Source organism: Corythoichthys intestinalis, chromosome 18 (genome assembly GCF_030265065.1).
Source record: "Corythoichthys intestinalis isolate RoL2023-P3 chromosome 18, ASM3026506v1, whole genome shotgun sequence".
Lineage (NCBI taxonomy): Eukaryota > Metazoa > Chordata > Actinopteri > Syngnathiformes > Syngnathidae > Corythoichthys > Corythoichthys intestinalis.
Genome location: NC_080412.1, coordinates 29,855,069 through 29,878,357, shown reverse-complemented (window position 1 = coordinate 29,878,357; position 23,289 = coordinate 29,855,069). Strand labels below are relative to the sequence as shown.

At 39.2% G+C, this 23,289-nt stretch overlaps 1 protein-coding gene across 2 annotated transcripts; it reads left to right on the top strand.

Annotated features, from left to right (window-relative positions):
* The first annotated feature begins 8,310 nt into the window (after positions 1-8,310).
* Positions 8,311-21,665, top strand: LOC130906353 (myelin protein zero-like protein 1). Of its 2 annotated transcripts, none has more exons than XM_057820606.1 (5): positions 8,311-8,474; positions 12,147-12,322; positions 12,436-12,643; positions 16,754-16,935; positions 17,049-21,665. In XM_057820606.1, exons 1-5 carry the CDS (start codon positions 8,402-8,404, stop codon positions 17,268-17,270), a joined length of 861 nt encoding a protein of 286 aa, XP_057676589.1. In that variant the 5' UTR covers positions 8,311-8,401; the 3' UTR covers positions 17,271-21,665. The 2 variants fall into 2 exon arrangements, with proteins under 2 accessions (XP_057676589.1, XP_057676590.1); XM_057820607.1 differs by having other exon boundaries at positions 17,069-17,232.
* Positions 21,666-23,289: the final 1,624 nt, after the last annotated feature.

Genomic DNA, 23,289 nt, shown 5'->3' with positions numbered 1-23,289 from the left:
AATAATAACATTTGTGTGACTACGATTTTTGCCCATATTTTTTTTTGTTTCGAAAAATTTCTGTGCACTTAAACCAGTTGTGAGTGATAAAGCATAAATGAGCTGCTAAGTATTCAAATTTTTCGTAATATAATAGTGAAACTGAGTGGAAATGTAAATATTTACATGGGAAGTTCATTTAAATTGTGTACACCTTAATTTTCTCACTGCAACAATAAAAATTCAGTTTAGGCAAGTAAAATGGTAAATTAATCTCGAGTCCTGCCTTGCTAAGAAATCAACATATTTTGGTGTACCAGGCTAAAACCAGTACCAAAATTAGGCTTGTTGGCGCAAAAAACAGCGTATGCTTTTTTTTTGGTTGTTTTTAATGTTCATATTAATGTAGTTTTAATGAGAAATGAGCACTTTACGACGTTATCCTTTTTGAAGTTGCGTTTAGTCAGCCATTTTCAAAGAGCCAAAAATAGCAAAGAGGGCGTGCCAAACTTCATGATTTGATTTCGATGGGTAAAGTTTCATCCAATCATCTCCCAGAAATGGCAATAGCAACTAAATTCAGTGTATTTATTGGTTTAGAGAGGCGAACGCGTCATGTCCTTCAGCGATTTGTTTCGGTCTGAAGGGGTTAAATTGGTGGTATATGTAATAATACAAGCAGGGGCGGAAATTAGGAAGTTGTGACCGAGCCCGGGCCTCTAAGGCTAGGTTCATACTGCACATCTTAATGCACGAATCCGATTTTCTTGTGTTTTTCAGACTCAAGTGAGGCATTAACTTGACGGTCTGAACGGGACAAGTCACATAGAAGTGGACCATTTCAAATCCGATATGGGTTACTTTCGTATGTGGTTTAAATGCGATCTGGGCCACATTTTTCCAGAATGTTGCGGCGGTCTGAGCGGTCAAGTCTCCCAAATCGGAATTCATGCAGCAATTACGTCAGCAAAGAGCGAGAGCAGCACGCAAGACGGCAGCAATGTAGCTGTTCATTAGTGTTAGAGCCTAGCTTTTACTATGCAGGAGGCGAGCTTGACCACAGTCATGAAAAAATACAATGAAGAAAAGGATAAGCCTGATACTGCTTGGTTTTTTACTGTGCGCCAAATGAGCAATATATCAGTAGTGCTTACATGGCCAAGTCGGGGCAAACTGACGCACACATATGGCACAGTGCGTAGTTACAGTATATCATAGACTTCATAATACTTGACGGGATACGGGGCCAATCCGTAGAGGGCCTATTTTCAAAAACTTCAAATTCAAATATTTTCAAAACCAAAGCTGCTACCGACCTAAAATGAAAACAGGCACCTACCTTAGCCATATATGAGTCTCCATGAGCAGCGGTATCAAAAAATTCAAAGTTGTTCCCTTATAAAATCCCGATTAATTATTTTTTTAATGAGTATAACAAAACTTAAAATGGCTATAAAATTCTCAGATTTTACACTAGATGCACAAAAATCACCAAATGCAGAGATACCCACCTATATTTTTAGGATCAATAGCAATATTAAACATACGTTTTTGCCCAAAATAGCACTTATTTTTTTTATTTACTGCAAGTTTTCAACGGATAATAAATCACTCAATTTTCACATCAGAAACTTAATACTTGAGGAAAACATGCAGAATAAACTATAAATGATATATAAATAGATTATTAATACATTGTATACACAATCACAACTTATTATACAATATAATAGAATAGAATCGCCCTTTATTGTATACAATGAAATTGTGGAGCATTTCCTTGTACTCCATCCATCCATCCATCTATCCATCCATCCATCCATCCATCAATCAATCATCTTACGCTTGTTCCGGGGTCGGGTCGCGCGGGCAGCAGCTTAAACAGGGAAGCCCAGACTTCCCTCTCCCCAGCCACTTCAACCAGCTCCTCCGGCGGGATCCCAAGGCGTTCCCATGCCAGCTGAGAGACATTGTCTCCCCAGCGTGTCCTGGGTCGTCCCCGGGGCCTCCCGCCGGTGGGACATGCCCGGAACACCTCTCCAGGGAGGCGTCCAGGAGGCATCCGGACCAGATGCCCGAGCCACCTCAGCTGGCTCCTCTTTACGCGGAGGAGTAGCGGCTCGACGCCGAGTCCTTCCCGGATGACCGAGCTTCTCACCCCATCTCTAAGGGAGAGCCCGGACACCCTGCGGAGGAAACTCATTTCGGCCGCTTGTATCCGGGATCTTGTTCTTTCGGTCACGACCCACAGCTCGTGACCATAGGTGAGGGTAGGAACGTAGATCGACTGGTAAATCGAGAGCTTTGCCTTTCGGCTCAGCTCCTTCTTCACCACTGGTGAAGAGTCCGCATTACTGCAGATGCTGCACCGATCCGCCTGTCGATCTCCCGCTCCCTCCTACCGTCACTGGTGAACAAGACTCCAAGATACTTGAACTCCTCCAATTGGGGCAGGATCTCATCCTCGACCCGGAGAGGACACTCCATCCTTTTCCGACTGAGGACCATGGTCTCGGCTTTGGAGGTGCTGATCTTCATCCCAACTGCTTCACACTCAGCTGCAAACCGCTCCAATGAGAGTTGGAGATTCACGGCTTGATGAAGCCAACAGCACTACATCATCTGCAAAAATCAGAGATTCAATGCTGAGGTCACCAAACCGGGCCCCCTCAACGCTTCAGCTGCACCTAGAAATTCTGTCCATAAAAATTATCAACAGAATCGGTGACAAAGGGCAGCCTTGGCGGAGTCCAACCCTCACTGGGAACGAATTTGACTTACTGCCAGCAATGCAGACCAAACTCTGACACCGGTCGTACAGGGACCGAACAGCCCTTACCAAGGGGCTCGGTACCCCATACTCCCGGAGCACCCCCCACAGGACTCCCCGAGGCATACGGTCGAACGCCTTCTCCAGATCCACAAAACACATGTAGCCTGGTTGGGCGAACTCCCATGCACCCTTCGAGGACCCTGCCGAGGACGTAGAGCTGGTCCGCTGTTCCACGGCCGGTACGAAAACCACACTGCTCCTCCTGAATCCGAGATTCGACTTCTTGACGGACTCTCCTCTCCAGCACCCCTGAATAGACTTTACCAGGGAGGCTGAGGAGTGTGATCGCTCTATAATTGGAACACACCCTCCGGTCCCCCTTCTTAAAAAGGGGGACCACCATCCCGGTCTGCCAATCCAGAGGCACTGTCCCCGATGTCCACACGATGTTAAATGGACAGTACTCATGTAGTGCATTTGTCTGCATGGTTACCATGCCCAAACTGCTTTACATTAGCACACATTTACCTGTTCACGCACACACCAATGGGGCTGCTGCCATGTGAACCCATTGGAGGCAAATCAGGGTTCAGTGCCTTGCCCAAGGGCACTTTGACAGTGGGCAGTCGTAGGCGGGAATCCAACCACTAACCCTCCGATCCAAGGACAACTTTGACACGCAACATCGCTTGTCGCCTCCTTGTAGTCCACCAATGTCGATGATGGACACTGAAAGCATAAGCGGGGTTTAAGGGGGGCTGGTGGCTGAAAAGTGTCATTGCATGTAATTGACTTTCCTATGATTGATAAAAGTTGTAAGCAAGAAAACAACAAAAATGAATGAAACGAACAAAAAAAGATATTTTTCTAATGGGTCAAAATGATTTTTCGAACAGATCATGTGACTAGCACCTTAGACGGTCATTTGCTTTGCATATCATTTTCAAAAAAATAAACAAATTAATGGGGAGGGCACTTTTTTTTATATATATAAAGGATTTTTTTCTTTGATTGAAAATATTTTTTTATGATTGAAGCAACTTTTTGGGGATTGAATGATTTAAGACACAAATGCCCTACCTATAATATGGGCCAAACACAAAAAGGATTGCTAAAATCAAAGAAAACTTTTTTTAACGAAAAATATAAGTGCTCAAATGCAAATTTTTGAGTCTCAAATATTTTTGGAAAAAATTAACTTTTTTTTCTATGATTAAAATGTTTCCTTTTTGATTCAAGTGATTTTTCTTTTGAAAAAATATATATTTTTTGTATGAAGCAACTTATTTTTTGATTGATTAATAATGACACAACTGTCCTAGCCAAAATGTGGCCCAAACACAAAACCGCATTACTTCAATCAAAAAAGTTGCTTCAATCAAAAAAAATTTGACTTCAATTAAAAAAAAAAAACATTCAAATAAAAATTGCTTTCAAATGCATTTTTTTGAATTTCAAATTTATTATTGCATTCAAACACATTTTTTTTTTATTGAAGTGACTTTTTTTAAAATTGAAAATATGTATTTTGATTGTAGCAACTTTTTTTTTTGATCGAATAATAAAGACACAACTCTACCTCCGTATGGCTCCGCCCAGGGGATACAATTTTTGACTGAGGTAACTACATTGGCACGACACTGGCGGGCGTACGATATTCAATGGATGATGATCTTGGTGAAAAGTATAGCTGTTCTGCCAGCAGCCTGATTTAGAATTCCCCTCAAGAATGATGGGAAACAAAAAAAAAAACGCTCCGTTTCAACTTATTATTATAAATATTCTTGTAAGTTAATTTTATTGCTGACGCTGCGTTTCGGGGTCATCAACATGTTGTCCCCCCCCCTTCCACAAAAGTCAAACTCCGCCTATTGGCTCATTGGATAAAGGCAGTCTGAACGGGCACACCAAGAAAACGTGACCAAAAAAATCGGAATTGTGCATTAATATGCAATATGAACCTAGCACTAGGAGCCCGTTTTCAGGCGTAAAGTGGGCGTGGCTGGGCGAGGGGAGGGTCAAACAGAAAGATGATATGTGATGCTGTAATAGTGTTTAAGTGTTAAAATATCTGTGGCAGCCGGTTGTCTGGAGAAGCCCGCAAAAAAATTCCACTCACACCGGAAAATCGTCATGAGGGGCCTGCGAAAGTGGAGGGTCCCCGAAACATTGTCCACTAGCACATACACCGTTGATGGACGGTCCCATAGGCGGAGTTTGACTTTTGGGGCAGGGGGGCACAACATGTTGATGACCCCGAAACGCAGTGTCAGCAATAAAATTAACTTACATGAATATTTATAATAATAAGTTGAAAATGAGCAGGTTTTTTTTTTTTGTTTGTTTCCCATCATTCTAGAGGGGAATTCTAAATCGGGCTGCTTAGGCACTACTTTTCGCCAAGATCGTCATCCATTGAATATGGTACGCCTGCCAGTGTCGTGCCAATGTTGTTACCACAGTAAAAAATTGTATCCCCTGGGCGGAGCCATATGGAGGTACATTTGTGTCTTTATTATTCAATCAAAAAAAGCTGCTTCAAAATATATATTTTCAACCAAAAAGTAGTCGCTTCAATCAAAAAAAATGTTTGAATACAAAAATAAATGTAAAACTAAAAAAATTCATGTTTTTCTTTGATTTTTTTGTTTGTTTCTTTTTTTGATTGAATTAATGTTGATTTGTGTTTGGGCCACATTTTGGCTAGGACATATTTGTCTTTATTATTCAATCAAAAAATAAGTGGCTTCAAAAAAAATATTTTCAAAAAGAAAAATCACTTCAATCAAAAAAAAAAAAAAATTCAATCATGGAAAAAGTTTTTGAATGCGAAAAAATATTTGAGATTGAAAATTTGCATTTGAACACTTAATTTCTCATTGAAAAAGTTTTCTTTGATTGAAGCAATCCTTTTTGTGTTCGGGCCATGTTATGAGTAGGAAATTTGTGTCTAAATCATTTAATCCCCAAAAAAGTTACTTCAATCAAAAAACAAACAAAAAAATTCAAAGAAAAAAATCGTTTGAAAAATAAAATTGCCCTTCCCTATTTTTTTTTAATGATATGTAAAGCAAATGACTGTCTGCCCCCCTTGCCCCCCCCCCCATATAATCCGCTTATTGACGGTCCACTCGACGGGGGTACCATTGATGCTCATTGCACTCGGTCCCTGTACATTTTTATTCCGCCACTGAATAGGAGGCCATTATACATTTAATATATTATAGGTTGACAGAGAAACTGACCCTTTGAAAGAGTCCGTAATTATGATGTGGTCCACTACAAAGATGGCTTTGACAACCTTGTACTGCCACTTCTCCCCTCTATTATTTTTTCTCTCCATGTAGTACCAAGCTGCTTTCAGTCATAGGCAGAGTTTGACTTTTGGGGCAGGCAACATGTTGATGACCCCAAAACGCAGTGTCAGCAATAAAATTAACTTACAAGAATATTTATAGTAATAAGTTAAAATGAGCGTTTTTTTTTTTTTTTTTGTTTCCCATCATTCTTGAGGGGATTTCTAAATCAGGCTGCTTAGGACAGCTATAGTTTTTGCCAAGATCGTCATCCATTGAATATGGTACGCCCGCCGTGTCGTGCCAATGTAGTTACCCCAGTCAAAAATTGTATCTCCTGGGCGGAGCCATATGGAGGTAGATTTGTGTCTTCATTATTCGATCCCCCCGAAAAAAATCTCTATCAAAACATATATTTTCAATTTTAAAAAAATCACTTCAATCAAAAAAATGTGTTTGAATGCAAAAATAAATTTGAAACTCAAAAAAATGCGTTTGAAATTGAATGCTATTTTTCTTTGGATTTTTTTTTTTTTTTTTTTTTTTTTTTTGATTGAAGTCAATTTTTTTGGGTTGAAGCAACTTTTTTGATTGAAGTAATGTTTTGCGTTTGGGCCACATTTTTGCTAGGACATTTGTCTTTATTATTCAATCAAAAAATAAGTCGCTTCAAACAAAAAAATATATATTTTCAAAAGAAAAATCAGTGCAATCAAAAAGCAAACATTTTAATCATAGAAAAAAAATTTTGAATACGAAATATATTTGAGACTCAAATATTTGCATTTGAACACTTAATTTTTCATTTTAAAAAAAATCTATGATTTTAGCAATCCTTTTTGTGTGACATTTGTCACAAGTTGCTTCAATCAAAAAAAATATTTTCAAACAAAGAAAAAATCATTTGAAAAATAAAATTGCCCTCCCCTAATTTTGTTGTTGTTGTTGAAAATAATATGCAAAGCAAATGACCGTCTAAGGTGCTCGTCACATGATTTGTTCGAAAAATCATTTCGACCCATTATAAATTATGGGTAAAATTATATATATTTTTGTTCATTTCATTCATTTTTGTTGTTTGTTTTATTGCTTTACAACTTTTATATATACAGTGGTACCTCTACATACGAAGTTAATCCGTTCCAGGACCTTGTTTGTAAGTCGAAATGGTCGTATGTCGAGCAGGATTTTCCCATAGGAATACATTATAATTCCATTAATTCGTTCCACAGCCCAAAAACCTGCACTAAATCCTTAAAAAATACTGCTGGTGCTATTACAAATGGCAATTACACGTAGCAAAACAAATAAATTATAAATCAAAATTGGAATAATGTAATAAAAAGAATAATAATAATTCCAGTAATAGTGTAACGAATCGGGTTCTAATAAGGCGGACGTTTTTTTGTGTACCTGAACGCACCGCGGGGCTCACGTGCCAGAGACGGACCGATGAGCTTGAGTTTCACTTTCACTTTGAATGTTCTCTTGAAAACACCATCAATTGCGGCAGACAGCAGGCGTTTTGTGTTGAATAAGTTGTGAAAGAAATGATGAAAACGTGGCGAAGCTGGCGATTTCTTTGGAGACAATAAGAATTGTCAGCTTAATTTATAAAGACTGGCGAACGATGGTCGGAGGAGGACCGTGGAGATGTATTGTTGAGCCATTTCACGGATGCCCACCCCACGCTCATATTTTTCTGTCATTTGCATCTTCATTTCGAAGGTAAGCATCAACTTTTTCCTTGTTTCACCACCTGTACCAACCTTTTCTGAAACCTGTGTTGATTTGTCACACAAGAAAATCCTCCGTGCATTCGTCTGCGGTGCTGCCATTGTCGTCGTATTTCGAGCATGTCGTCGGATGTAGAAACAAATGGCGAGTCAAATTTTACGTCGGATGTCGAAAAGTTCGTGTGTCGAAGCGATCGTATGTAGAGGTACCACTGTATAGGAAACTCAATTACATGCACTGACACTTTTCGGCCACCAGGGGGGCCTGACCCCCCCCTTAAACTCCGCTTATGCTTTCAGTGTCCATCATCGACATTGGTGGAATACAGTAATTGGCCGACAAGGAGGCGACAAGCGATGTTGCGTGTCAAAGTACAACGCGAATACGAGGCCGTTCTTTGAAGAGGGTGGGGAAAAAGAAAAATCCAGGAGAGGCGTCTGGTGGGAGAGGGGATGGGGGGTGGGGGATGGGAGAGGAGTCTGGTGGGAGAGGGAGAGGGGATGGGGAGTGGGGAATGGGAGAGGGAGAGATGGGGATGAACCGAGGGGCAAACTGCCAATAAACAAAAAAGAAGAAGTAGAAGAAGAAGAAAAAACTCCCCGTTTTTGACAACACTATGGAGTTTAAACAGCACAGTAACCTTCGTCGGCGTGTTTTCATGGTTGGATTTATTGCGTTTGTTCTCTCAGGTGAGTGCCACTTAGTTAGGAAATGTGTATTTTACGGGTGGGTTGTGATTTTAGGAAATTCGACGACGTTGTCTCGGGTATCACGTACGGGACCTTCATGCTCGACACCTTCGCTCACGAATATCACTTTTTATGTTCATATTAGCACGACCGAACCCTCTGTCGCGGCGAATAAAGATCCACAGATCCAGCAAAAGCAAATCTTTTCACTTTCTCTATTTTTCTCTATTTTCCACAAATTTTCCTTTCCTGTCTTTACTACTGACTCTCATTTTATTTAGAACAGTTGCGTAGTCACCCCTGGTGCCACCAGATGGAGCCACCTAAGAGTTGGCCTCTAATGATCCACTATGGGGGATGGAAGCCAGGTGTGTCTGTGAGCAATGTTATATAGGTAAGGGGAATCAGGTGTGTCTGTAAGCACCCAAACAACAGAGCACAGACGCTGCTGGTGAGTTGCAGTTTGCTTTCCAATTCCAAGTAATGAATGATCAGGCTACTAGAATAAGCTTTTGTGAGTGTAAAAATGAGACAGCTAGGAGTTTAGAAGTTGGACAGCTGTAGGCTGATATGTTTCAATTTAGGTGTTAGACTGGCCTGAGAGGCTGCCCTTTGTAAGCATTTTCTGTTAGAATTTGAATCTAGTTAGCAAAGCATGAGTATATTTCAGCTTGTACGTTAAAATGTTGACAAGTCACTTCATGTTAAAGTATGCTTGACTGAATGTGAATTATTTGATTAATTAAATAAGTAGATTAAGTAATCAATTGGTCTAGTTCAGTGCTTCTCAATTATTTTCTGTTACGCCCCCCCTAAGAAGACGTAAATGTTTCGCGCCCCCCCAAACTCTGCCGTCACTGTAAATAGTATCATTTGTCCATAATATTACTATTATAAGTACGCCTCTGCCTCACATTGTATCTTTTTTTTCTATTAGGGAAAATAACAGATCAACTTATATAGTATAACTTTATTAACATTGTTTTGTTTGTAACAGAAAAAACAACACGCATCAATTTGCCTGAATTAAAAAAAAAAAAAAAGTCACATCCAAACTGTAAAAATACACTCAAAGTACATTTTTGACCATTTGATACTGAAAAATAAAATCAGTAAATAATAACAAATTCAAATTGATTAGAAACATTAACTCGTGAGGACAATATGACAAAAAATTTGACCGAAAAAACAAAACTGAATAGAAGAAGAAGAAAAAAAAAGTGTCATTGGACAGAAGAACAGTTTTTATTTTCGCTGCTCCCAGTGTCACCTCCAGTTTGTAATGATGTGGGGTTATATTGCACCGAGCATGCTAACAGTACTCACTGGTTTACTGATATAACTCTGACAAAGCGGGACGATTGTTGGCAAAATTCGGCACGTTTTTGCTGAAAAACAACCAAGCGGCTTATCAATGAGATTGGGGTCTAATGTCTTTAAGTGGTGTCTTACTTGATTTGGCTTCCGGCTGTCCGCTATAATCATTTTTAGACACAGTAAACAGTGGTCTTTCCTCGTCTACCACTGTATTAAATGTCAAAGCCAAAAGGCAAACGGCCCGAAAAAAGCGCATTCTCGGCGGCCGAGGGAGAACCGTAGGTGAGGGCGGTCGTCGTGACGATCCCAAGCCGAAAATGGCACTTCTTGGGCGGTCACGTGAGAACCGGAGAAGACAGTGGGTCGCTGCGTGAGTCAACCTACACCGGCCGGAAAACGGCTTTCGAAAACTGCGCACAGCTCTCCAGCTCTTCATGAGTCTCTTCCGTGTGCTCTTGCTTACTTCAAAAATACTGTGCGCACTTTGAAAATGAGAGCGCCACTGCCACCCACTGAGTGGATGTGCAAGTACACTTTATTCTAGAACGGCAAAAAAAAAAAAAAATGTTCCCCGTGTTGGTCCGCATTATAGTAGAGAAGATGGAGTAAATATAATCTACACAAAGAAACTGTGACCCAATCGACTCACAGCCTCAAAAAGTAGAGCTGGGAATCTTTGGCCACCTAACGATTCGATTACGATTACGATTCAGAGGCTCCAATTTGATTATAAAACGATTATTGATGCACCCCCCTCTTTTTTTATTTTTTTAAATTTTATTTTATTTATTTATTTTTAAATGTTTTGTACATTAGTTCCAAAATTGTTCAAAAATCCTCTCAGGCTAAACCAAACTACTATTTCAGTATCAAGTTAACATATAACAGTAAACAAATATACAAAAATAACAGTAAATAAAAAAACTCCAGTCCCCATTCTGTATCTGTATCAATTAATTTAATGTTGCGAATCAACTGTTACAGTTGTTGAAATTGCTCTCATTATTCCATAGTTTCCCTTCTGTCTACTTTTGTCAAAGTTTTAACACTATTTCATCATTTAAAGATAGATTCAAGACAAGATTCTACCGATTTGGGAGTATTTTAGATAAAAAGTTAATTAGGTTCGCTACAACAGAGCCTTCTAGAGAGGTCTACTGCTTTAAGATGGCGGCTGTTTACTTACGCCGGAAAGTCTGTCATTTTGCATCTCTGTTCAATAATACATGTTCTAACACCAACGTTGTCTGTCATTTTGCATCTAGTTCTACATATACATTATATCTACTGTAGCCGTATGTTTCTAGCAACTAGCAACTGAGCGTTGTTTGTAGCGGCTGTCAGCCGCAGTCAGGTATGATTGTTTTTTTATCTAGCGGCATGAGTTGAACATATTTACTCTCGGTCCGTTCCTCATTGCGTCCCAAAGACCGCGCTGACTGTGTTTTACTTCTGCTTTACCTGGTATAATTCAATAATCGGAATTTGGATATTTGTGAATCGTTGTTGAATCTTCCACGGCCGAATCGTGAATAATCTAAGAATCGGAAATTTCGCACGCCTCTATCGAAAAGTAAGTGTTATATTACGTCAGAAACTCGTTCGGTACGCGTCTGTTCCGAAACGAGCACCCCGAACCGAAACGGTTCAATACTATTACATGTACCGTTACACCCTTAATCTATGGGGCTGCACAATTCCGCTTAACAAAAAGGCCACAGTTGCCCACACAGATGCCTAATCACCTATTTAAAATTATATGCTCACACCGAGAATCGATATATCGATAACATTTTGGGCTACAAAGTATCGCGATGTACAGTGACTGATTAATGGGAACCAGAACCCATCGTGATCAGTGAAAAACCGCCAAGTAAATTTTGTTTTTCAATGTATTTATTCAGATTTATCATTGGAAAGAGATAGATGACGTTTTTTTTTCACTTTTCAAAGTATAATAAAAAAAAAACTTAGTTTAAAAAAGTTTTTAAGCACTTCAAATGTAATAATTATAAGTTTTGAACATGTTACTGTCCCACCAAATTATTTTTAAACAAGAAAAAATGTCCAGTCCATTTTTAAAAAGTTGAAAAATGCTTGTCTTTATTAAATGCTTCATTGAGTGAGTCCACACAAGCTGCAAACTTACACACAATGAGTTGCCACAGCAACTGTTTAACAAGTTAAACAATGTTGCCGCATGTGGCGCTTTGAAGTCTCGACTTACCAGCGCCTCTGGCAAGATCAAAGCTTAACTGTCTGTCCATCCCAAACAGACTTTCTACGTAAATGTGTGGTTAACGCTTGACGTCTGAAGTATTGCTAAATAATCCATCAAACAACTACGTCCTTCAGCCTCGGCGTTGGCCATCGACATCTTCACTAAGCCCGAGGTGATAGTTAAGAACGGGACAGCGTGCGTGCTGCGCTGCACTTTCAAATCCAACGAGGTGGTCAGTAGCTACATCACCGCCGATTGGAGCTTCCAGTCCAATCAGCCCCACAACCAGTTCTTCAAGGCGCCCTACACGGTGAGTTCTCCTATGTCGTGTCAGACAACGCCACAGAAAAGTACCAGGAGATGCATGTCAGGCCTTGTAACATGAAATCACTCCTAAGTTATCCTTCCCTTCTCTAAATGCAGATCTTTTATTTTTTTGACGGAAAAGTGGTCGTGTCATCCGAGTTTGAGGACCGGGTGCAGTTCATCGGCGACATTAACAAGAAGGACGTTTCCATTCAGATAAACCCAGTGCAGTTCGGTGACAATGGCACATACACCTGCGAGGTCAAGAATCCGCCTGATATCTCTAGCACGTCGGCCCGAACGGAGTTGCGCGTGGTCCTGAGAGGTGATATTTCATGAGAAGCCCTAACGTAGGGGTGCACCGATCATAATTTTCTGTCTGATCACCAGTTTTAGAAGAAACCTAATCTGCCAAAGTCCTTTCTTTCCCGATATTTTGATAAAAGGCAGCATGCACCCTTAAAATTCCTAGTAATCTTGTTTTATTGGAAAACATTTAACCAATCAACCAATACTGTTTCTTTAAACTGCTAATGTAGTAGTGCTCTAAAAAATAATTGAAAAGTCAAACTCATGAATTGTAACCTAATTTACCCAATTTAAACTGCACTAATATTTTGCTTTACAAAAAGGAAATCAGAGGGTTTGAGGAAATGCAATTGATTTTCTCGAGAAGAGAATTACTAAATTATATTAGGTCTCTGAGTCCCCCCTCCCCCCATCTCAATGCCTATAAATACTGTTTACTATAAAAACAGTTTAAATGTGAGCCAAATGTGTGCATTCACTAAAAACATTTTGACTGAATTCACTCTCAAAGGAAACATTTTGGGAGCAAAATGTATAAAAATACCAATTAAGAGCACTTCGAGTACTTTCACATTAGACCAGTGGTTCTGAACTGGGGTTCGGTGAGTCAGCCTCAGGGGTTCGCTGGAGGTTAAGAAAGGTGTCAGGAAAAATCTCGCCTCCCGCCCATTGGGGATTAAATCATCAGGCCATACATCGACTGGAGTATCTACCTTTTACATGCGCATGGAAGAAGGAGAGTAAGGCACTTAGGTGATGCGTTACAAACCAAACTTGTTTATTCTCCTGGCACATCCTCTTTTATAGCAACATGGATACATATTCATGAAACAGATTGTGGTGTGTGGTCTCAATGTTTTATGACAATGTTATCTTCCCCTAAGCAGTTTAACTTCTGTTTCTCGTAAATTTCCCCCACGGGAGGTAATGAGTGGCCAGCCCACCACCCCCTCTTTACTGTGGAATGTGACCTTTGACTCTTTCCCCCGGACACAGTTGCAGAAGAAGGCAACTTAAAGGCACGTAAAGGCAGTGGAACCAAAAAGTCATATACCAACACAGACAACACAGTGAATACATGGGTTCCAATTTAATAAAACTACTAACTAGGATAATTGAGTGCATGCATAAATGATTATAATGAATAACTAAAGACTAAAGGTTAACTAAAGGTTAAATGCAATTCCCTTTTTCTTCCCAACAAAAGGCAGAGCGCTATTTTGCACGCTGACTAAATCTAGGCAAAGTGGCATTTTTAGACCAGGTTTTGGACTGTTTTTTCCTTAATTTACAGACTTTATTCAATTTCATTCAACTGCTAGCCCTCTAACTAATGGGAGGAGAAAATCGGTTTGCTCAGTGGAAGGTTGACTGGCACTTGAAATGAGGAATTATAACACAACTACAGACAGCCTTAACTGCATAGATAATAATACAAAACGTAATTTCACGGAATAAAAATAGTATGTGATGCAAGGATGTGACAATAAAATGAGAATATAGACATGAAAACAAAAAGGAGAAGTGTGAAATGAAATGAGTTTAATTTCATTTACCAACGTCAAAATCTACAGCAAAAGGCAAAATTATTTGTGGTAAACTTGAAATATGGAAGAAATTTGAACAGGAATTCACTTAGGCTAGGTTCATACCACAGGTCTTAATGCACAATTCTGATTTTCTGTCGTATCTGTTTTTTTGGTGTGCCCACAATAATGCACAGCTTCACCACTACCGTAGCACCCTGTCTCTCTCGCTCTCTGCTGACGTAATTGCTGCCGGAATTCCGATTTGGGAGATTTAACAGTTCAGACCGCTGCTGCATTCTGGAAAAATGTGTCCCAGATCGGATTTAAACCACATACGAAAGTGACCCATATCGGATTTGAAATGATCGACTTCTATGCGACTTGTCACATTCAGACCGTCAAGTTAATGCCTCACTCGAGTCGGAAAAACACAAAAAAATCGGATTCGTGCATTAAGATCTGCGATATGAACTGAGCATAGATGTTAGCTTGCTAGGTTTTTAATAAGTAAAAAAAATGCTTTATTATGAAATTCCGAAGAGTTTGGTGATTGCACCTGTGAAAGTCGTTGGGTACATTCAGCAAGGTTAAAAACACTGCATTCGACCAAGAGGACCAGGGTCCGGTTAGAGAGCTAACTCGCAACAACACTTGCAAACGACTAGAGTTGGGAATCTTTGGGCACCTTACGATTCGATTACAAATCGTTGTGAATCAACCGTGAAAGTTGTTAAAATTGCTCCCGTTATTCCATAATTTCCCTAATGTCTAATTTCGACATGTGAAAGTTTTAAAACTGTTTCGTCATTTAAAGCTACAGTGGGGCAAATAAGTATTTAGTCAACCACTAATTGTGCAAGTTCTCCTACTTGAAAATATTAGAGAGGCCTAGAATCGTCAACATGGGTAAACCTCAACCACGAGAGACAATGTGGGAGGAAAAAAACCAGATAATCATGTTGTTTCATTTTTAAAGAATTTATTTGCAAATCATGGTGGAAAATAAGTATTTGGTCAATACCAAATGTCTCAATACTTTGTTATGTACCGTTTGTTGGCAATAACGGAGGCCAAACATTTTCTGTAACTCTTCACAAGCTTTTCACACACTGTTGCTGGTATTTTTGCCCATTCCTCCATGCAGATCTCCTCTAGAGCAGTGATGTTTTGGGGCTGTCGTTGGGCAACACAGACTTTCAACTCCCTCCACAGATTTTCCATGGGATTGAGATCTGGAGACTGGCTATACCACTCCAAGACCTTGAAATGCTTCTTACGAAGCCACTCCTTTGTTGCCCTGGCTGTGTGTTTGGGATCATTGTCATGCTGAAAGTCCCAGCCACGTCTCATCTTCAATGCCCTTGCTGATGGAAGGAGATTTTCACTCAAAATCTCTCGATACATGGCCCCTATTCATTCTGTTACACAGATCAGTCGTCCTGGTCCCCTTGCAGAAAAACAGCAGCAAAGCATGATGTTTCCACCCTCATGCTTCACAGTGGGTATGGTGTTCTTCGGATGCAATTCAGTATTCTTTCTCCTCCAAACACAAGAACCTGTGTCTCTACCAAATAGTTCTATTTTGGTTTCATCTGATCATAACACATTCTCCCTGTCCTCTTTTGGATCATCCAAATGCTCTCTAGCGAACCACAGACAGGCCTGGGCGTGTACTGGCTTCACTAGGGAGAGATGTCTGGCATTGCAGGATTTGAGTCCCTGGTGGCGCATTGTGTTACTGATAGTAGCCTTTCTTACTGTGGTCCCAGCTCTCTGTAGGTCATTCACTAGGTCCCCCCGTGTGGTTCTGGGATTTTTGCTCACCGTTCTTGTTATCATTTTGACGCCACGGGGTGAGATCTTGCATGGAGCCCCAGATTGAAGGAAATAATCAGTGGTCTTGTATGTCTTCCATTTTGTAATAATTGCTCCCACAGTTGATTTCTTTACACCAAGCGTTTTACCTATTGCAGATTCAGTCTTCCACGCCTGGTGCAGGTCTACAATTTTGTCTCTGGTGTCCTTCGACAGCTCTTTGGTCTTGGCCATAGTGGAGTTTGGAGTGTGACTGACTGAGGTTGTGGACAGCTGTCTTTTATACCGATGAGTTAAAACAGATGCCATTAATACAGGTAACGAGTGTAGCCTCGTTAGACTTCGTTACAAGAAGTTAGACCTCTTTGACAGCCAGAAATCTTGCTTGTTTGTAGATGACCAAATATTTATTTTCCACTCTAATTTGCAAATAAATTCTTTAAAAATCAAACAATGTGATTTTCTGTTTTTTTTTTTTTTCCACATTCTGTCTTTCATGGTTGAGGTTTACCCATGTTGACAATTACAGGCCTCTCTAATCTTTTCAAGTAGGAGAACTTGCACAATTGGTGGTTGAATAAATACTTATTTGCCCCACTGTACCTTGCACTGTTTGACTGGTGTAATTGCCACAGACAGAATTACTCGCGAACATTCACTTCCCTATTTGATGTTGCGAAATGATGAATTGGGATAGACCCAATCAGACATTCTATGTAAATGTGTGGTTAACCCTTGACGTTTGAAGTATTGCTAAATAATCAAACAACTACGTCCTTCAGCCCCGGTGCCGGCGTTGGCCATCAATATCTTCACCGAGCCCGAGGTGATAGTTGAGAACGGGGCAGCGTGCGTGCTGCGCTGCACTTTCAAATCCAACGAGGTGGTCAGTAGCTACACCACCGCCACCTGGTACTTCCAGTCCAATCAGCCCGACAACCAGTTCTTCAAGGCGCCCTACATGGTGAGTGCTCCTATGTCGTGTCAGACAACGCCAAAGAAAAGTACCAGGAGATGCATGTCAGGCCTTGTAACATGAAATCACTCCTAAGTTATCCTTCCCTTCTCTAAATGCAGATCCTTTATTTTTATGATAGAAAAGTGGTCGTGTCATCCGAGTATAAGGACCGGGTGCAGTTCATTGGCGACATTAACAAGAAGGACGTTTCCATTCGGATAAACCCGGTGCAGTTCAGTGACAATGGCACATACACCTGCGAGGTCAAGAATCCGCCTGATATCTCTAGCACGCCGGTGCGAACGGAGTTGCGCGTGGTCCTGAGAGGTGATATTTCATGAGAAGCCCTAACGTAGGGAGTGCACCGATCATAATTTTCTGTTTGATTACCAATTTTAGAAAAACCGTCATCTGCCAAAGTCCTTTTTTTCCGCTCCTGATAGTTTGATAAAAGGCAGCAGCATCTTGTTTTATTGGAAAACATTTAACCAATCAACCAATGCAGTTTTTTTAAACTGCTAATGCAGTAGTGCTCAAAAAAATTTTGAAAAGTCAAACTAATGAATTATAACCTAATTTACCCAATTAAAACTGCACTAATATTTTGCTTTACAGAAAGAAAACCGGAGGGTTTGAGGAAATGCAATCGAGTTTCTCGAGAAGAATCTAAATTATATTACGTCTCTGATGGTTTCAGAAGAACAAAATACTAGGGCTGTCAAAATTACCGCGTTAACGGGCGGTAATTAATTTTTTTTAATTAATCACGGTAAAATATTTGACTCAATTAACGCACATGCCCCGCTCAAACAGATTAAAATGACAGCACAGTGTCATGTCGACTTCTTACTTGTTTTTTGGTGTTTTGTCACCCTCTGCTGGCGCTTGGGTGCGACTGATTTTATGGGTTTCAGCACCATGAGCATTCTGTAATTATTAACATCAACAATGGCAAGCTACAAGTTTATTTTTTGATTGAAAATTTTACAAATTTTATCAAAATGAAAACATTAAAAGGGGTTTTAATATAACATTTCTATAACTTGTACTAACATTTATCTTTTAAGAACTACAAGTCTTTCTATCCATGGATCGCTTTCACAGAATGTTAATGTTAATACCATTTTGTTGATTTATTGTTATAACAAACAAATACAGGCCTTATGTACATGTGCTAATTTTCTTACGAATGGAGTATATAAGGATTGTGCCTGGCTGTAGAACTTGACTGATACTTCTGCTTTTCTGTAATTGCTCAGACTAGAGAACTATCAGCCAGATATCTGTAACTGTCGATTGCTTTGTTAAGGTCTGTGACTCTTCTTTATTTAGATTAGCATTCAATTTAGTGCTGCAATGATTAATCGATTAACTTGAGTATTCGATTAGAAAAAAAATATTCAAATTAAATTTTGTTGCCTCGAGTATTCGTTTAATTAAAGTGGCGTTGTAATGGTTTATTTTGAAAGTGTTTGCATTTAGTTTTATTGATTAGGGTGGATACACTGCCCTCTGGTCTGCCTCTTTTCACATGGCTGAATCCAACTGCTCACTGTTAAGACCAACGTAAGTTAAGTTTTTGTTTGAGCTAATGTTTTTGAATGCATTCATAATTTAGTTTATAGGTATATTTAGCCGTTTTTTTTTTTTTTTTTGTGAATATGTGTCTGCACCATTTGTTTAGAGTGTTGTAAAAAAAAAAAAAAAAAAAAAGCATTTTGTAGCATTTAAGCTAGCGGACTTTTTCTATGTAAGTTAGCCAATTGTTCTTTTGTTTTACATAGATCCTCATTTTTTAAAATAAATTTATACCGTTTGAGGCTCAGCTCAGGTATTTTAATTTTTCATGTTCCTTATCCGATTACTCGATTATTCGAACTAACTAGTCCATCGATTAATCGACTACTAAAATATTCGATAGCTGCAGCCCTAATTCAATTATTAGTATACTTCTCTTATGAGTAACGAATACGATTAAAGATAGGATAGAGGAGTAATCCGGTATCTCTGGACCCTTAGTAGGGTCCCGGACCCTCACAGTTGGCATTAAACCCTAACAAATCCCAGGAATCTGAACTACAGCAGTTTTGTTGAGAAGAATGGGCCAAGATTAGTCCTGATGGATGTGCCAGACTGATCAGCAGCTACAGGAAGCATCTGGTTGAAGTTATTGCTGCCAAAGGGGGGCACAAAATATTAAATGTGATGGTTCACTTATTTTTATCCCTTCTGTCATTGTTTGCATACTATCCTTATTAAAATATGAAAACATATGAGTTTGGGTGGTTTTAGTTAAAGCAGACAGTTTTTTTCATCTGTGTGATTTTGACAAAGATCATATCACATTGGATGGTGATTTTATGCAGAAATGTGAGAAATTCCAAACGGTTCAGATACTTTTTCATACCACTGTACCAACATTTTTAAGTGTTGCCAGAGGTGCGTAGAGTAGCCAAAAATTTTACTCAAGTATTCAAAATAATATTACTGAAGTAAAAGTAGTCATCCATTAAATGTCAAGTACAAGTAAAAAGTATTTGGTGGAAAGAATACTCAAGTAACGAGTAACATTGTGAGTATACAATGTTTGATTTTTTTTTTTCCCCTCAGCAATAAGTTAACTATATCAACTGTTATTATTATACTTTGAAGAAAAAGACTATAACCTATAGTGCGGCAACGAGGAAAAAAACTTCAAAAATTTTTTTTGCTGCTTCAAAGATTCCTGTAATTGGAGTGGCATTGTGATAGTTTGTTTTGAAAGTGTTTGCATTTAGTTTTATTGATTTGGTTTGGCTCATCTAAAATGGCTGGATCCAGCAACTCCGTTAAGACCAACATAATGTTGTTTGAGCTAATATGATTTTTTAAGCATAATTTAGTTAAGAGGTATATACAGCCGTTTTTAAATTGTTTCAAAGCATTTTATAGCATTTAAGCTAGCGGACTTTTGCAATGCAAATTAGCCAATTGTTCTTCTGTTGTACAGTGCTGGCCAAAAGTATTGGCACCCCTGCAATTCTGTCAGATAATGCTCAATTTCTCCCAGAAAATGATTGCAATTACAAATGCTTTGGGATTAATATCTTCATTTATTTTGCTTGCAATGAAGAAACACAAAAGAGAATGAAAGAAAAAAAATCATTATCATTTTACACAAAACTCCAAAAATGGGCCGGACAAAAGTATTGGCACCCTCAGCCTATTTCTTGGTATCACAACATTTAGACAAAATAACTGCGAACAACCTCTTCCGGTATCCATCAATGAGTTTCTTACAATGCTCTGCTGGAATTTTAGACCATTCTTCTTTGGCCAACTGATCCAGGTCTCTGAGATTTGAAGGGTGCCTTCTCCAAACTGCCATTTTCAGATCTGCCAAAGGGGGGGCACAAAATATTAAATGTGGTGGTTTACTTACTTATTTTCCCCCTATGTAATTGTTTGCATACTATCCCCATTAAAATATGAAAACCTATGATTGGGTGGTTTTAGTTAAAGCAGACAGTTTTTTCATCTGTGTGATTTTGACAAAGATCAAATCACATTGGATGGTGATTTTATGCAGAAATGTGAGAAATTCCTGAAGGTTCAGATACTTTTTCAAACCACTGTATCACCATTACAATATTTGGTCACACTCGTTGTACAGCAGGTAGAGCAGCAGAAATAGTTTTATAGATTGTTCTAAGTTAACATCAATATTATGTAGAGTGCGCTGGAGAGTCAAGCGTTTGAAGGAAAAGACAAAGCTTTGCGTTTGCAAACTGAGTTGGACGTCAGCGAGCAGGTCCAGAAGGACTTTGTCAAGCTTTCGCAGACACTACAGGTAATAATTTGAAGACGGATCCAATTATTTTTGACTGCAGTTTCTCCAGAAATTCCATTCTGTGTTTTGGGGGTCATTGTGGACGGGTGCAGCTGGAACGAATACGACTCATTCTCAACAGTACCGACTTCAATGACATCAACCAGCTGCCGGATACATGATAGGCAAAAGCTCTCGAACCTGTGAACATTGGTGATCCTCTTCTTCCTCCTCCTCTTCTTCCTCATAACCATCACGAAAGAAGAGGCAGGTAGGAAGGAGTGGCGGCGGCAATTTGGGTACATTCAATGATGGAGGCGCGTTGAAGAACACTACTAAAAAAAATTTTTTTAAAAAGACGTGCAGACAGATGGAAGTCCCATCTTGTCTATGGACGACATCTTCCTACTGTAGATATGACTATTAATTCAATTAAAGAAATTGTCTGATTAGCTTTAAACCATCACAAAAGGGTGGTCTTGAAGCACTTTTTCCTTACCGGGTAACAACTTGGATGCCCCCTCCCGCTCAAGATCCTTCATCTTCCATATTGGTAGAATTTTTTCTTCCACATCAGGAGTTATCAAACTGGGTCCAGAGAGCATGAATCATTCGCAACAAGTTATTTAACATTGAACAAGTTGTACAAGACAAAAGATTACTCCTTACATTAACTTTGAGGCAATTAAAATCTGATGATGACATATCACATATTTTCCAATGTAACATTTGTAATATTAAAAGTTGTTCAACTTCATTTGTTTCTTTTAATTTCATTTTACAACTTTATGTGGAAGAATACAACTTTGTCATAAGATTTTGTCTCAGTGATGCCTCGAGGTGTGAGTTTAATTCAAAACACTGATCTCAAATCGTCTCCCTTTCAAAAATGCACAATATTTGTTTAAAATAAGTACCACTCTATAATGTAGTGTCATAAAAAAATATGCAGTTTGGACAATGCTTCAATTTCATTGACATTGTGCTGCTCCTGCCAATGCACAGTGCTCACATCTATAAATTTTTGCTCTCAAGTCAAACCAGCATCTTATATCTGGATAAACTCCAGTTTGGTCACATGTATCTCAAGGCAACTCAGTATGTCAAACAGCTTTTTCCTCACAATTTTCAAAAATATAGGATGGATGTGAACATAAGCGGATTTTACGGATGAGCCAGGGGGGAGGACCCCCTGGTGGCAGAAAAGTGTCATTACATGTAATTGACTTTCCTATATATGATTTTAGAATTAAGAATTTTCCGGTAAAATATTGTCTATACAAGTTGTAAAGCAATAAAACAACAAAAATGAATGAAATGACCAAAAAGAAAAATTATAATGGGTCAAACTTATTTTTCAAACAGATCATGTGACTATTGTAATAATATGAGCAAATCGTAGCTGCATGTTCAATTAGTAATGTCTGCTCATCACAGCACACGGAAGTCAGAGATACACAGCGAACTCGAGACGGCTGCCCGCAAGTGGACAGTTAATGTTGATGATGCCTCTCTTCTGTTCTGTAACTAAAGATCTGTCACACAACCCTTTTAGTAAGTTGTCTTATTATTAAGTAACACAAGTAAGTAACACAACTAGAACCTTGGACGGTCATTTGCTTTGCTTAGCCAAAACCACCAGATGAATGAAGAGGCAAGATGGATATATGAATTTTTTCAAACCTAAGCTTTAAAAAGCGACAACAACTACTGAGCAAGAACCAAGGATTGAAAATGTGGACCATGAAAAGCCAAAGAGCATCGCTAAAATGGTGAGCGGAGTTTTAATTTGCCCCACTAAAGACGCTAATTGTACAACAAATTTTGCACCCTTTTAATATTTTTCTCCCAAAGCTGTTGTGGCGGTGAATAAGCCCTCTTTTATTGTATTGTAAACTGGATAACGTCTTAAACATACATGTTCCACACGAATATGGCGTAAATTAATGCTCAACTACACGGCGAAGACGTAAACAGGGATAGGGCGGTGTGCAGTTGTTGTGTGCAGCTAACATGGCAGAATGTGTCCGAGGACAACTGTTCTTCTTGTCCGTCCATGGTCAAACATAAGTAAATACAGTATTCCTTTATTTAAAGAGAGTTTGTAGTGTCAACTTTGTAACCGTTGTATTCACTGCCATTTTTAAAACAAAGTTTCAATTTCTGATGGGGTGCAAAATTTGACAGAACACCTGTTAACACCGGCAGGCATACCAAATTCAATGGATGACGATCTTAGCGAAAAGTATAGCTCTCCTAAGCAGCCTGTTATAAAATTCCCCTCAAAAATGATGGGAAACAAAAACTCTTATTTTCAACCTACTATTATAATTATTCTTGGAAGTTAATTTTATTGCTGAAACTGCGTTTTGGATTCATCAACAAGTTGTGCCCCCCTGCCCCAAAAGTCAAACTCCGCCTACGGATGTGAAGCTGATGACTTTTTTTTCTTGAACTTGGTATTGCAACATGGGAGTTTCTGGACCCAAAATGTTTGAGAATCCCTGTTTTCTAGCCTTCAACAAACAAGATGAAGGAATTAATGGAATTAC

What these genes read in the sequence shown, in the direction of transcription:
- LOC130906353 (XM_057820606.1), top strand. Translation starts at nt 8,402, where the DNA reads ATGGAGTTTAAACAGCACAGTAACCTTCGTCGGCGTGTTTTCATGGTT. An exon ending in TCTTCAAGGCGCCCTACACG is followed by an intron (nt 12,323 to 12,435) that starts GTGAGTTCTCCT and finishes CTCTAAATGCAG; the next exon opens with ATCTTTTATTTTTTTGACGG. An exon ending in TCTTCAAGGCGCCCTACATG is followed by an intron (nt 16,936 to 17,048) that starts GTGAGTGCTCCT and finishes CTCTAAATGCAG; the next exon opens with ATCCTTTATTTTTATGATAG.